The following is a 13,870-nucleotide window of genomic DNA, read 5'->3' as shown; positions in this document are numbered from 1 at the left end:
CTAGTTCTCTTACATTCGCACTATGTTTCTTTTTCAGTTCTTTTTCAGTATCTTAACAGATTAATTCATGATCATTAGTTTGGTGTGAAACATACAAGTTGCTTAGTTCAACTAGAAATAATTGCATCGTTTTACTGTTCAAAGTTCTTAAATTTAGATAACATTAATAAGCATTTATTTAAACCCATACATGTTGACCACCGATCGTTGCTCTTTGGTTAATGATGATAGCTTATTGTAATATTCACGAGTCTGTTCCTGAATGGATAACCCAAGGGAATATATATATATGAAACGTTGATGAAAATGCTTCAAATATATCGATCTGGTCATCTTAATATGACAGATACAAAATATCAAAATGCTTTCTTAAATAGTCAGTTTTCTACTGAGTTAAACTAAGGTCAGATTAGGTTTACATCACTGTGTATGACCTTAAATACAAATGTTGATATGCTGTCATAAGAATAAGTTTGTTAATCACTCCATACTGAAGTTCCTTTTCATCGCTAAATACTGATATTTGCATTATTGTCTTGACTAGAAAAAAATTGACCTTATGTGTTGTCGTTTTATTTATTTCAAATTATTGTTTTCAGTTTTAAACGTAATTTGCTTTTGACATGAATATTTCATTTTCCTAATTTGTAATCTATTTTACGTGTGTTTTAAATTTTAAGAAAACCAACTGAGTTCTATTTATTTATTTATTTGTTTTTCCCATCATCTTAACAACCTAAATAAAACATTTACCACCCTTAAAAGGAATAGAATTCTTTTTAAATACCGTACCTAAAGTTTACAGGGTCTTCAGGCAAATTTTTAGCTTTATAGACGAAAAGACATTTAGATTCTGATTGAAAATCTACCAAAGAACAGTCAATAATGTGACTCATTGACTAACTCGGTCTCAGACTATTTAGCTCACTGTTTATTGACCTTTAAACCTTGAACTTAAAGAACTAACAATAAACATCGCTGCTGACTAATTTGCATTGATGATCAGATGTAATTAGATCTCCAATTAATCTTTAGTGTATATTCACTGTTTAAAAGTTGGGAATTCAGTTAAGTCAGAATTGCTTAATTAAATGTTCTATATTGAATAATCTTGTTGATAAGTTGTACCACTGACTGTATTTTTGGTCAATTTTTTTCAATAAAATTACTTGAATCTACTTGGTCAATCCAACAGATGAACTAATAGCAAAGATCCGACATCAACGTTCCGATCAAATTCTAGAAAACGTTTTCTGGAATTCATGAAATATTTCAGACTATTCATTGAGATAACAAACTGAAGCGAAAAATTGAACCACTTTAAAAAATGTCATTTGTTTCAGTAAAGGCTGCTAAGATTAAAAGAATGATGTATTATGAAAACTCGCTTGTAAATTCAGCAATAATTGCTCGAAAGTGTGTAGCATTCAAGTTGATCATCATGCTTGATTACTAGAATAACGCCCTTTGGATTAACATTTATTCTTGAAATACAAACGACACGTCGTTTCGACGAAATGTAATACAACGACAAGACTGCAAAGGACCTTAACTTCAACGAATATTTTGAACAATATAAATGTAGACACAACAAATTTATTTCTATAAATAAAGATTACATTAATAGGGACAAGATTAATGTATCTTCATTTTGCAAATTTTGATTTTCATAACCTAAATTCATCTATTTACTGAGTTCAGTAAAGCGTGTGAAAGTTACGGTCATTAAATATTCTTTATCCAAAATAAGTATTTATTAACTTATCTTTTAAAGTTCAAGTTACCTAAAAGTACATCTGGGTTATTTTCTTTTAATTTACTTATACACTATAAACTAATAATAAAAAAATATTCGAATTTCTATTCCGATTGATTAAATAATAAAATCTACAATATAAAAACGACCGCATTCAAAAATTAAAATATCAGTGTAATTTGTTTATCCTTTATCATAATTATTTATCATTACTACTACCACATTATTGTTGTTATTATTATATGTTGATAAAGTTGTTTCCATCGCTTTATTAACAGTCACACAGACAATAATTAAAACAGTCACATGAGGTTTTACACCATGTACCTTGAACAGCCTTGATAAAAGGAATTAAATTGTTGCAATATGTAATTAATAAAATGGTAATGGTTAAATGCCATTCAAAATTAAAATCATATTCAACATACTATGTTATCTACTTGTAAAATGAATTAAATCATATGCTGTGTTCGTCACAGATTGATCTCATTTTAGGTACCATGGGGCAATGGATAGCCGTTTTGTTTTTTAGCGGCCCGTGGATCTGACTCCAATTAGATCGTATGAATGTTTGTTATTGCCTATCCTCGTGTACAATCATCGACTTAAATCACGTTAGTCAATAACGGAATTTATATAAGTCAATTAACGAGAATGGACTTTGAATACATATATTTTGTATGTAAAGTGAATGTAATAGAACAAAGCAAAATGACGCGCAGGGGAGATGGCTGGTAAGCCAACTCCATTTCTATCCAGGCGTTACGCAATATTTATAGGCAGACAAAATAAACTACAGACATGTGGTGAGACATGGGATATGAAGTGTACACACATATACGCTCATATAAAAATAGTCAAGACTGATAAGCGAATAATTGACAAGGTCAAAATATGACTCAAGTAGAATGAATAGATTGGTTTGTCCAAAAACTAGAATAAGACATTATGGGCTTAAAATAATGACTGACACTTTAGTTTACCTATGCAACTTCTAAGTGTTCTCATACGACCCTCTAGGGATCAAATATAGAACCGTCATACATTGCGGCGAATACCTCACGGTTAGCCTTCATAGGTTGAGGTCTAATCCTGAAATCCAAAATTCAATCGACTTGAAGTATGGTGTAACTATCATTCAATGTCATTAAATTAATTATAAGTCAAATATTCTCGTCTTATTGATTATATAAAGATATGTGAGAAGTAAAACTGAGTTATTGATTATCCTTTCAAAGTACTGTAGACTATGATACCAATTTAATTCAAAGCATCTTTCAAAAGATATATATAGACCTTTTAACAAAGCAAACTGTTTCACAGAGAAGTTTTTTAAAACTTAATTTTCGAAAAAATTCTCTTATTTATGTATTCTACTAAATAGTTTGGTGAATATTTATTATCCAAATTTATGTGTAAGTTTTTCATATGATTGTTCAATTGACAATGCATAGAATTTTCACACTAACTGTCATATTTATTCCATTGTCAAGTCAGAAGGAAAATAAAAAAAACAACCAAGAATTTAGAGTTGCGTAAGCCAAAGATAACGTTTATTTGTCAGATTTTAAATTGTGCCTACATTGTATCAGATTATTGCAGCCAACTGGTCATTCAATGTTCCAATTGCTTTGTATCTGTGAAGATTTGATTTTTAGCAAAAAAAAATCGTTTCATTGCCAAACTACTACCAGTCATTGATTGGTAAATGTTTAACAGAATAGATCTCTTCAGTTTTTTATACATTTTCAGTGTCTTGGATCAGTTGAATTATATTATTAATATCATATTTAATCAGATATTTCATCGGGATGCACGATCCTTATGTTTTGTAATTTATCTTACTGGTTTCTTATGAAACTCTAATATTTAAAAAATTTTTCCTGACCAAAGTGACAGATTTTATTTCATTACCATTATCTTCTCTATTATTGAATTCTGGAGGACTGAAACGTTACTATCATTAACTAAATACACTAGTAATTTATTACTTAGCTCAATTTATTCGTTAATTCAACTTCCTTAGTTTATTCATCAAATAATACTTCAAACTGTGAAACGATACCACTGTTCATGATTCATTTTCATGATATATATGTGGTTTGACATTTTTTTCTCAACGTAGAAATATAGTATCACACATTTTTGCATGTGTTTGGTACATCACGGTTCTTGAGAGATTTACACAGAAAATTTATTTTACATTTCTCAAAAACTAAAAAACTATCATATTTGGAAGAATTTTTGTGATGAATTTCTCTCTTTATCTCTGCGTTTATGTAAACTGCTATTCTAGGACTACTGTAACAATAAAAAGTGAACACTTATCCTAAGAGTCTTATCAGATTTTCAGTTTATTGACTAACAAAATATAGGTTCAAATAAATGTGCTCTTTTGGCGTTTATCAAATTTCAGTACCTTTGGCACAAACAAAATGCCCTGCTTCATAATTAAAGGAAACTTTATTCCTCTTCTGTCCACTTTAAATTATTTTACATAGGTGAAACATTCTCTCTGAAGGTTCCAGGCACTCATAGACTGTAAATATCCTATTGAAGATTTCAGGGCATTGTCGGTATTTAATGAATTCGCCCACTGAATTATACAAGTATACTTTTTAAAATTTCAGAATAAGATTGAATTTTGTAGACAATGAGTATATATATCACTTATTAGTGAGTTTGTAAATTCTATTTTGACATTGTAGAAATACATCTAGTAAACTCAGATGCTTACTTTAGGAACTAGTTTAATTCAAAGCTTTTTTAAGGAGTATAACTACTATTCATGTTTGTTTTACTTATTAAAAATATCCTTGAATATATGATATCGATTAAATTTCATTAAACATTTTTATTCGTAATATTAAGTTTCGAGAAAAATTAATTGAAATTTTCATAAAATGATTTGTAAAAAATCAGTGTTATTTCCGTGTTCACTTTGTGTTTATCTAATATCCTCTACCTTGTTAATCTCTGTCATTATTTAAACATGTTTTTCGGATTCACTGGCTACCTACATTCATTCCTCCAAGTGTTTGGTAATTCAGTCATATTATCATTCTCACCTCCATTTAGCACACACACACACACACGCGTACATACGTTTCATTCGGTTTCTTTATTCCATTCTGTTTTGCCCAAGTTATACTTTCTGAACAGAACTTTTTGGATGTTTTTTTTTAAAAAATACTTACATACACTAATCTTTTTCAAACGTTCATTTTGCATGTTCTCAATTATATTTTGGCATGATACAGTGATTGCTGATATTATTATTATTATTATTATTATTATTATTGTTATCATCGCTGTTATGTACTCACGTGCACGACTTTTGCTTTAGCCACAAATATTATTTTTTTCCTTTTGGAAGTCTAAATGGAATGAGAAAAAGAAACACATTCCTACTGAGAGTAGATTTACTTTGCTTTATTCTCTATGATATACACAGTTCAAAATAATAATAATAATAACGGTCTGTCTTTGCTTACAGATTGGTTAACATCGAATAAATAATATAGGAAATAAAACTTGCGTATCAATAAAAACGATGGTGAGAATTTATCATTTCTCAAAATCAATACTACTAGTTACCATACTTCATTATGTTGTCTCCTCGTTTATTTTGATTTTCCAATACAAATTATGGATGTCATGTTTAAGACTTCCAACTTGTATAATAATAATACTTATACACCTTCGTTTTCAATTTTTTTAACGAATACTAACAGCATTTTTTCTCACTAAACGGTTTATAAAGTTATTAACTATTGATCTGAGCCATATCGATAAATGTAAATTACCTAATTGGGGCTGGCGCGATAATTGCGATCGATGTTTGCAGACTAGATGATATGGGTTACCATCGTCCAAAATATCACAGGTCCATTCACTCTTTACCTTCCTCTCGATCTTGAATTCTACTATTCCTTTATAAATATCTTTCCACTCTGTTTTTTCGAAGTATATTCTCAATATTCAATGGTTCTTATTATTTACGATACTGAATTGCTTTCATCCTTTGTGTAATTCATCTTGTTAATTTCATTTCACTGTATTAATGTGATATGATAACTTGGTTAATACATACCTGTGCTAAACTATGCGTTCATGAAAACTGATTCACCAATAAATTTACGATTTTCATTCAAACACTACAAAACATGAAACAAAGATGTTGATGTAACCAGAAGAATTACAATACTAAGCTATATAGGGTAAAAGTCTATCACGTTATGTTTATTCATTGTTCATATTTCCCCACAGAATTCTCAAAATTTTAAATAGATGCGTGATTGTGCAGTTCAATCCTGTCGTTATTTCACTTTATGCATTTTACTCATTAAAAACTTCAAAGAGTGCAATAAATATTCATCCAGTAAATGATACATGAATTTTAACAACTCTTCACATATAAGTAATAGGTTTTAGTTTTAAACCATGAGTCTCTTCGGTTTACAAAGCTGGTCAACATCAATAGCTGTCACACAAATAGTCGTCGGTCAGAACCAAGTATATAAAGCAAAATCGCTTTTCAATTACTATCAATGTTTTAAGTGTTTTTTTATATTTCGTTTGCAAACGTGTGAATCTTCTCGTTGTTGTTGTTAAGGTCTGCAATCGATCAGTCTCTTTCATCATATGATCTTGATTCGATATTGTCATTAAATCACAATTGAATATTAGCTAACACGAATACAGGACGTGCGATTTGTGCTGTTTGGAACTCCTCAGTTAAATGTACATCTACCTCCGTGTTGATATTTTCACCGAAACTCAAAGCCATTATCTTTTGTCTTGAACGCCTAATGCGTTACCTAGTTAGCTACTGAATCCAAATAGTCACTGGCTTGTACAAAAGTTAAATTTTAATTAATTTGGAAACGTTGCTTTTAAATCCTAACATTGCCGATCTTAAAGACTAATCGATCAGCCTTTTATGGCATTTATCCGTCCATATTGTTTTGATTTTCCCATTAATTTACAGGCACTTTTTAAAATACTAGATTATCCACTGTAAAATGCTCTTATTACATAATCATGTTTATTCATTTCTGGTATTTTATTTTCATTATATTAAAAGTACAAACTTAATTGTTAGCTTAAACAAATCTCACCTTTTTCTTTCGCACAATTTGAATCGTGATTTATTCATTTATTTTTTTATAACTTAAAGTTGTCTATGTTTGTATTTCTCCTTCGTACTAAGTGATCATTTCATCACTATTACCATACTAATCACAAATAATCATGTTTTAACAAGTCAATAAAATTGTTTTTCTTAGTATATACTGAACATTATACAAATAATTTATGGTTAAATTTTAGTCTGTTGCGTAAGTAAATCCAACTTGTATATCCCTATTATAGATTGATTTTCATTGAAAATCAAGAAATGGAAATAATAATAATAATAATAACAGTATGAAATATGTTAATTTCACAATTTATTAGTTGTTTTTGGGTATATTTCAGTTAGGTTCTACTTTCCTCTGTCAATCATTTGGCTGTCTTATCTGTCCAATCGAAAATATAACAACAGAATGATAAATTATTCAACATTTGTGCATAATACATCAAATTAAATTGCATGCACTTATGTGATAATGAGACTTTGTTTTATTTCTGTCTATTGTTGTTTTTTTTATTATCTTGTTTCTGTAAATCTATTGAAAATTTGTCTTGAACTATTCTAATATTTTACTTTGCTAATGTGTAAGTAACAATGTGAACTGATATACATGTATATATAAGACGGTTTTCACATCGGATATGACTGCTTGACTGACTGACTGTTGTATTTATCATTATAACTTGCTTTTTTTTAAAAATTTTATTTTATGCTCCTTCATTAAATTAATCATGTTTTGAACCATTGAGTGGATTCGATAATTTGCATATAACATTATTTTTATTGTGTTTTGTGTACTAATTCCACAATGTTATTGGTGAGTTTTTTTATTTGTTAAGTATGCTCAATTAGAAAGAACATGGTGCATTGTTTATCGTTTATTTGATAACTTATTTTTGTTGAGTTTCATTTTTATTTTCGTGATGAATCGTAATTCCATGTATTTGCTTGTTGCTCGTTAACTTTTTACTTTCTCTGTGTTCTTTTTTTTGTATTTCACAATGAAATTGACAAACAAATTAATTTGCGAATAAAAAAATCATGCATTACAATCTAATAATCATTCGATGTTTTGATCATCGTTCGGCTGTATCACCTCTCTACCCATTACTAATGATGATGGTGATGTTGACATAAAATCACATCGGCATACGTGTTTACTTCTTATCGTCATGCTTCTACTCCACTGTTCAATGTCAATTGTCTTCTCTCCAATTTTGGTGTATTTCACCTGTCATTGATTATGTGTCGATTCATCACAATGCTTTAAACTCAAATAATGATTATTTTGTTACTCGTATAGAAAGCCTAGGTTCTGCAAAAGGTAACCATATACTGTTGTCATTTCCCTACTGTGTATGTGTTATTAATGTTAAGATTACAATACTACACTTTTGCACTAATTATTTAAATAATGTTCTTTTCAGTAATTTTTTATTCCTGGTATTGTCAGTTGACCATTTTGACTTGATTATTTTAGTTGCTGTTACGGATTGCTTATTTATTTTTATCAAAAATATTTACTATCGTTTACTGTACATCCTTCCAAGAGAAAATGTAATATCTGAAGAAATATGCTGAAATGCATGCGCTAACATCTTGTTTAATGCTACTTTTGAATTCATTTCCTGGGTATTTCATATTCTCATCCAAGGCTTTTATAGCTCATAACAAGGTTCAAGTCTGCACTCACTGTTTATCAGTTAGAAGGTTTTGTCAAATTTTGTTCACTGACATATTACTATTCCATTATTTTTTGTCTAACAAATTGTTCAAAACATTTGTTTACTCAATTTATTTTATTCTTTAGTTTATCTCTGTAATCTATTCATTAATCATTCTATGTTATACATAATCCGTAGATTCTTCCTCTTATTTTAGAGAATAGTTATCATCTAATCATTCATGATTGCTTTCGAATCTATCCTAAGAATACGACGATATATAACGATGTGTTAGGTATTATTGTCATTATTAGGTGTTAATTTGACAGGGAAATAATAACCGGTATGGAATCCTGCTACACTCATTTCAGCTCAGGCAACTCCCTAGTATCATTAACCTTCTCACTCAAACTGTCCTTTACACTCTACATGGAGGATGAGTGAAATAGCAAATTAATATTATAAAAATCTTTATTTTAAATTTTAATATTTCACTTCATAGTTCTCTGTGATCTCTGAAAGTTAGGGATTTTTAGTCGTAAAAAGCGTGCACATTTTCTCATCATTCACCTAAAACAATAACATATTCATTCAGCTTCATTTTTGGGACTTGATATTTTCATAATTAGAGCCGTATTTTGACATGTTTTGCCTGGGACCTATGATATAAACATTTATCTCAAGGCTCTAAAAAATATGGCTTCAGATGAATAAATACTACCCGTACTGTAGACAATATTATGTATACAGATTATGAATTAGACCTTTTTCATTGGCCACCTTGTAAATGACGCAATTATATAATCCATTTATATGCTTTTCGGAATAGGCAATAATAGGATCGTAAATCCATCACTTATGTTTTCCTATCAGAGTGAATATTGATGCTCTTTTAAACACTTGAATCTTATTTTCTCATGTTAAAATTCTCACTAGATTTAATCCTGAATTTTTATTTGCTCCTTATTTCCTTGGATAATAATTATTATTATTACTTGTGGACAGGATTTGTCTTATATCATTTTCAGAAGAGGTTTTTGTGGATATTATAGTAACTCTAATAGTTGGGATCATGAGTCAATTGAAGCTAGACCAAAGTGGAAAACCTGGAAGTACTGCTGAGGAGTTCCACAATAGGACGAAACGGCTGTCCAGTGCTTCCAGGTTTTCCATGGTGATCTAGCATTAATTGACTCATGTTTTCAACTATTGAGATTATTTCATTATCATTAATATGGTTGATTAAGTGGTCGGTATTTAATTGACATACTTCAGTACTTAGTGCTTGTACTAGTTACCTTATAAACTGATATGAACAAAATGCCTATCGATAAACCCAAAAATTAAGTGGTATATCGTTAAGGTTTTACTTTTGTTATGTTTTTTTCATATATACTTATCAGACCACTAAACTACTCACTTTTCTCTGTCAGTTACACTATAAGTATTTCGTTTCACTCATTTCCTTTTTTCTTCTGAGTATGGACAGTTTATGAATTATTTCGTTCATTCACTTGAAAATATTTTAATGTATTTGTTTTGATTTTATGGTTACACATGTGGGAGTTACGTTTTGATTGCGATGAAGAAAATTATTTGACTCTGTTTACGATTGATATTCAAAATTAATAATGTCCATTGGGTTTATGGACATTAGCTATCATTTTAGAGTATATGTATATATGAATTTTTCAAATTTAGAATAGTATTCGTTGAGGCGAGTTATTGAATTCGTTATTTCTACTTTGTATTTTCTAAAATCGAGATGGTCGTTTTAGTCACTATTGAGTCTATTAGTTGTTGTGTCTTTTATGATCTTACTAAATATCAACTGAAGTATGCGCCTATTTCATGTATAGATCACCATTATTGTCTGTATTGTAGTAAACAAAGTTTAAATCTAATTAAACTACATGATTACTATTAAATTTTATAATTCTATTGTTTCAACAACCATTAGTTATTCATTTCTTCCGCTGGATTTGTTTGTTTTTTCTTTTATTAATTATAGCTGATCCACCTCGTAAAAGAATAGATAGTTTAAAACTAACATTAAATGGTTCATCACGTTTATCACTTGGAAACCTAAGTGAAGGTTCTCCATTATCTGGTCGTCGTGGTTTGGCTGTACAAAAATTGTGAGTTTGATTACAATTTTATATTAGTATGTTTTTTGTTCTTTTTCTTATAAATAATCTAATTGGGATTTATATTGAAGTCAATTTATAATGATTAATGAATATTTTTTATGAACTAATTGAACTCTGAGGATCATTTTTCTGTTTGATATTATACATTGTTACATGAAATATGATTTCTTTCATTAGTTTAAATAAATCTGTTAAAAATTACGAAGTAAATATTGATAGACGTTTCTTAATTGGGAAGTGTTTTGCATATTTTATTTCCTTTTTTTTCTTTAATTTATACTTTTATTAATTTAGGATTATGAATGACACATAGAGAAGTGGAAATATTTTTAAGCTTATCGTTAGGTTTTCTTCCATGCTTATTTTTAAATAAGCAGTACAAGTGTGTAGCTATTAGATTTTGATTCAATTATTGTATGACATCTCTGTGATGTGAAATATAGAATTTGTTATAAAACGAGTCACACATTCATTTCGTAGAATATTTCATAAAGATGTAGTATATATTAGCATAGTAAAATAATCTAATCATAAGTTTACAATATTCTTAATAGTTGCATAGTGACCTGACATTTTTACTGAGCTTTGATGCGACAAAATCGGATTCAATGTACACTTAGTTATAAATTGAACTCTTGGTTAAATTAACTAACCATAAGATATAACCATAGCTTGCCACTTTTGAGTTAGACATTAAGACCGTTAGGTGACGGCTCAATGATTTAGAAGCCAAACGAAGGTCCTGGGCTCTATTTTCTATGGCGATGTGGATACGCACGGGTTAGAAGTTTTATACTGGGATGAAACTTTTCCAGTGCTTACTAGTTTTTGATGTTAGTTTTACTAAGATCAGTACGTGATATAAAGTTCTAAAATCTTCACACAACTCCATACTGATAACAAAACTTGTTAGCTTAGTAGTAATAACAGTAGTATATTCCCAGTTTTAGTCCTGTGTACTTCAAACAATCGATTTGTTCTTGATTTTTTTTCTATAACCCATTATGTAAGATAATTAATCGAACTCGGTACCTATGAATTCATTCATTAAAATATACAAATTAAATAAATGAAATCATGAATAGTCAATACTATGCAATTTTCCCATATTCTAATTCAACTTGAACACATATTATGGTATAATAGAAAAATGGTAACATAAAAATGAATATATATATTTCCATATTTGTATGTATAAGCAAAACCCAATGGTGGTTGCTTTGATGAAATTTTTTTTAAAAAATAGAAAGAAAGAATGAAATCTCTTTTTTGTGGTATAATGTTTATCACTTTATCAGTTGGTTTTCTAATGCTATATAGTCTTATATTTCTCTACCTTTCAACAAATAAATCTAAGCTTTTACTTAAATTTCACACTTTTTTATGATTATTTTGTACTTGCCAGGTTTCACTTCCTTCTTCCTGTAAATGTTTATGTTTCGTTTGTTTATTTATAAAACTTGTAGTTGTAGCTGTCTGGACTACTGCATCTTTTTTGTCTACTGTTATTAATATCTTTATTATACTTGCTATCATAATAATTGATATTGTGTACATGTGACATCCTTGAATATGGATTTTCTTTCATCCAACGCATATCAGTATCATTAATAAAATGTTTCGAGTGTTTATGCCTAATTTAATGTTGATGCTCATGATTATGATGGTAAAATCAGTTGTGCTTATCTCATTTGAAGTATGTATGGGTACTTACTGCATTATTATATATATATATATATATATATATATATATATATATATATATATATATATATATATATATATATATATATATCATAAATAACCTGATTAATATATCACAACCTTAATTGGCCGCTCCTTTTTCTTTTCCTTGTCCATAAAAATTGTTTCGTTTAGACATTTTTTGTGCTAATTTACTTCTCTGTTCATGATTTCGCCTTCTCTTCAAACCTTGGCATAAATTGTATCCTCTCTCTCTCTCATACATACACACATACAAATACACCACATGTTCCCTGAACTAATACGTGATCAATAAAAATACTCTGTATCAGCTTTCGTTGATGGTGGATTTATTTTTCACACTATGCAATATTCAAATAAACAAGTAGACAAAGATGCATCTGCCCACATAATCACGTGATTATACAGACTGACAGACTAGTTGGGCACATAAGAAGTAATACAATTATAAGTTTTCTTCATTTTTGCTTTATAAAAACAGAAAATTAAGCATTTTTGGTGTATTTTCACTTTAAGGATTATAATTTTCTTTTTTTGCTATAGATTGGATTGTTCATACTAATTTGAGTGGTTTGCGCTGAAAAGGCGGTCTGTTATCGTGTTAATAGTTTTATATTGAAAGTTTAGTAATACGACTGTTATTCATTATGATACCATTTCTTGGTTATAAACAACAAAATCAAAGATAAGGTGTTTAAAACTCAATAAATTCATATAACTTCCCTCTATCAATAAATTATATGCTAAGTAAAAGCATAAATCTGGCTAGCTATCACTGATGATTAACGAAATGTATATTGATGAATAGATTAATAAGTTAATCCGATAAATTCTAGCATATCTACTAACAGTTCATTTATTAGGATCTCTAATGATTCATTCATTTTTAAACATCAGTCAGATAACTAATTAAAACCTATTCTCTACCCAAGTAGTTCTATATGTTTGACCGAATTAAAAACAGTCATCCAAATAATTAGAATTCAATATTCAAATGAGATACCTCATATTTTAATTCAACTTGATAAGATTTTATCAACACTAATACCTATAAATCAGACTCACCTTTTTTGTATTGAATATTTAGAATAAATGTCTAGTATTGAATTCTAGAACGTGAGGTTCATCCTATTTGAGACTTAGCAGTTGAGTATATCATCGTCGCTAATTAAATAAAATATGTGCTTTGGATTCCACTACTAATCACGGTACAAATGGATAAATAAAAACTTGTAATCAAAAAACTTTATCACTGTACCAATTTAACATGGATAAATATATTAATAGTAGTTGATCAATACCAATCCTGAATATTATATATTTACATATATATAGGTGTTGTGATGTCTGATTTAGCTTGCTAGACAATTGTGGAGAAATTATAATACCTTATTTCTCTTTGAAGTACGAGCCGATGATATTGTTCAGAACAAAGCCAGGA

At 29.0% G+C, this 13,870-nt stretch overlaps 1 protein-coding gene across 2 annotated transcripts in view; it reads left to right on the top strand.

The window, feature by feature from the left end:
* Window positions 1-13,870, top strand: part of BRSK1_1 (Serine/threonine-protein kinase brsk1) — an 83,007-nt gene that overhangs the window by 49,272 nt on the left and 19,865 nt on the right. Inside the window, exons 13-14 of one of the 2 annotated variants that reach the window (XM_051213635.1) lie at window positions 8,194-8,214; window positions 10,566-10,692. In XM_051213635.1, coding sequence (XP_051069625.1) covers window positions 8,194-8,214; window positions 10,566-10,692 — 148 coding nt within the window. The remainder of the gene's footprint in view (window positions 1-8,193; window positions 8,215-10,565; window positions 10,693-13,870) is intronic. The other variant, XM_035730365.2, reaches the window with a different exon arrangement.

Source organism: Schistosoma haematobium, chromosome 3, assembly GCF_000699445.3.
Source record: "Schistosoma haematobium chromosome 3, whole genome shotgun sequence".
Taxonomy (NCBI): Eukaryota; Metazoa; Platyhelminthes; class Trematoda; order Strigeidida; family Schistosomatidae; genus Schistosoma; species Schistosoma haematobium.
Note: the sequence above shows the minus strand (reverse complement) of the source record. Positions and strands in the feature narration are given on the sequence as shown.